The sequence below is a fragment of the Calidris pugnax genome, unplaced genomic scaffold, assembly GCF_001431845.1.
Source record: "Calidris pugnax isolate Ruff unplaced genomic scaffold, ASM143184v1 scaffold109, whole genome shotgun sequence".
NCBI lineage: Eukaryota > Metazoa > Chordata > Aves > Charadriiformes > Scolopacidae > Calidris > Calidris pugnax.
In genome coordinates, this window is record NW_015090844.1 from 1 (window position 1) to 2117 (window position 2117).

The 2117-nt window shown below is 62.5% G+C and overlaps 1 protein-coding gene across 1 annotated transcript; it reads left to right on the forward strand.

Moving 5' to 3' along the window:
- Positions 1–108: 108 nt before the first annotated feature.
- On the forward strand, positions 109–2117 carry LOC106888414 (acrosin-like; the record flags this gene model as incomplete). The annotated part of the gene is made up of 4 exons (XM_014942638.1): positions 109–309; positions 607–872; positions 1156–1301; positions 1638–2117. Coding segments are annotated over 4 exons (958 nt in total), but the record flags the coding sequence as incomplete, so codon positions are not given.

The window sequence follows — 2117 nt, forward strand, 5'->3', positions numbered from 1 at the left end:
ATATGAAATGCTCTATGGCATGCCTTATTGTGGGGAGGGGGGATGGAGACCTTGAGGCAGAGCAGCAGCGAGCCCTGGGGCAGGAGAGTCACGAATTGCTGGTTACAGAGCGAGCTGCGGTCTCCGGCCCTTGGCTCATGGCTACAGCACGTCGCGCGTCGTGGGGGGCACAGACGCCCGTCCAGGGGCCTGGCCATGGATGGTCAGCATCCAGCACACCTGGCACATCGACTGGGCTCACGTGTGCGGAGGGTCCCTCATCAGCGCCCAGTGGGTCCTGACTGCAGCCCACTGCTTCCTCGAACTCAGGTGAGGGGCACTAGGGCACGGGGCTGTCCCCATCACCCCAGCACCACGTGCTGCTCCCTCCCCAGTCCCTCACCCTGCACCAGAGCACTCCTGAGCCAGCAGGGACTGCTCTGGAGAAGGCTGGGTTCGTGCCACCACTCCCCAGCAGCCACGGCTGCCAGCTGGCCATGGCCAGTGCCAGAGGCGTCTTAGTAGTGTGGCTGTGCTCCCTCACTGGGGAAGCCGAGGGCAGGGAATGGCTGGGCTGCTGCAGCCCGGGGCTCCACTCCCTCTCACCCCTCTCCATCTGCCTTCCAGTCCCGAACTCCGCTGGCGCGTGGTGATTGGGGCCAACCGGCTGTCTCAGATGGGCCCGGAGGTCCAGGAGCGCCACATCCAGCGGCTCGTGATGCACGAGCACTACAACAACATCTCGCAGCTGAATGACATTGCCTTGCTGGAGCTGGATCACCCAGTCCAGTGCAGCCACTATGTACAGCTGGCCTGTGTGCCCGACGCCTCACTGAGGGTGTCGGAGCTGAAAAACTGCTACGTCAGTGGCTGGGGCTCCATGAATCCAAGAAGTGAGTTCCCCAAAAGTGCTGGTGTGCCGAGGGCCAGCTTGGCTGGCTGGGGAGAAGGGCTGGGCTTCTCGAGAGCAGGGACGAAGGCCAGAGTCGGGCTGTGGGGACGGTTGCCCATCGGGAGATGGACCCAGCCCATTGCCCAGCACGAGGGCAGAGAGAAGCACTGGCCCAAGGGCTCCCGGGTGCAAAGCCGAGCCCTGGGGAAGGGGTTCAGCAAGCAGGGAGAGCGGGGAGAACTGGTAACCAGCTGCTGGGGGTTAATTGCTTTCTGTGCTGACAGGTTCCCGACAACCTGATGTCCTGCAGGAGGCCCCCGTCCACCTCCTGGACACCCGCATCTGTAACAGCAGCCGGTGGTACGCAGGGGCCGTGCACAGCAACAACCTGTGTGCTGGCTATGCCTACGGGCTCATCGACACCTGCCAGGTAGGAGGGTGCCCCCAGCCTGGCCCCAGCAGCACAGGAGCCCTCTCACTGCTGCCACGCACACCCCGGCACGGGCTCTGATGGGCCAGTCGCCCTGCTGTCGCCGCTGGCTCCCCACCCCTGCTGGGGCTTCACCTCCCCTTCCCCGGTGGCAGGTCCTTGCCAGTGTCCCCCCTGGTCCCAGAGGCCGGGACTCTGCCCAGAAAGACCATCCCTGCTCTTGGCAGCCATAGGTCCAGATCCCAGTCCCAGAACATCCCTCTTCCACACATCCAGGAGCCCCTGTAGTGCTGATTGTGGCCACCAACACACTCTCTCCTCTCTCCTCTGCTGCAGGGGGACAGTGGTGGTCCTCTCATGTGCAAAGACACAATTGCGGACTACTTCTGGCTGGTTGGGGTGACCAGCTGGGGAAAAGGCTGCGCCAGAGCCAGACAGCCCGGGGTCTACACCTCTACACAGCACTTCTACGACTGGATCCTGGTCCAGATGGGGCTGCGTCCAGCAGCAACGGCTACTCCAACACAACATGTACACATCCCTTACGCTCCTCAACCCCAAAGGCCGGTCCCAACACCCTCAAGCCAGTCTTTACCATGTCCATTTTCACGCCTGAAGCTGGAGCAATTCTTTAATGTGCTGCAGGAGCTCCTGCAGGCCCTCAGGGGGAAAAAGGTTTGAGCAGCAGGATGAAGAGTGTGCGGTGCAGGCTGCAGTGTCCCATGACCATCTCCTCCTGGGGCCCACCTGCTGGTGCAAAGGCAGCCTCAGTGGCCAAGGCCTGCTCTGTCCTGCCTTGGTTGTTGAAATAAAGTT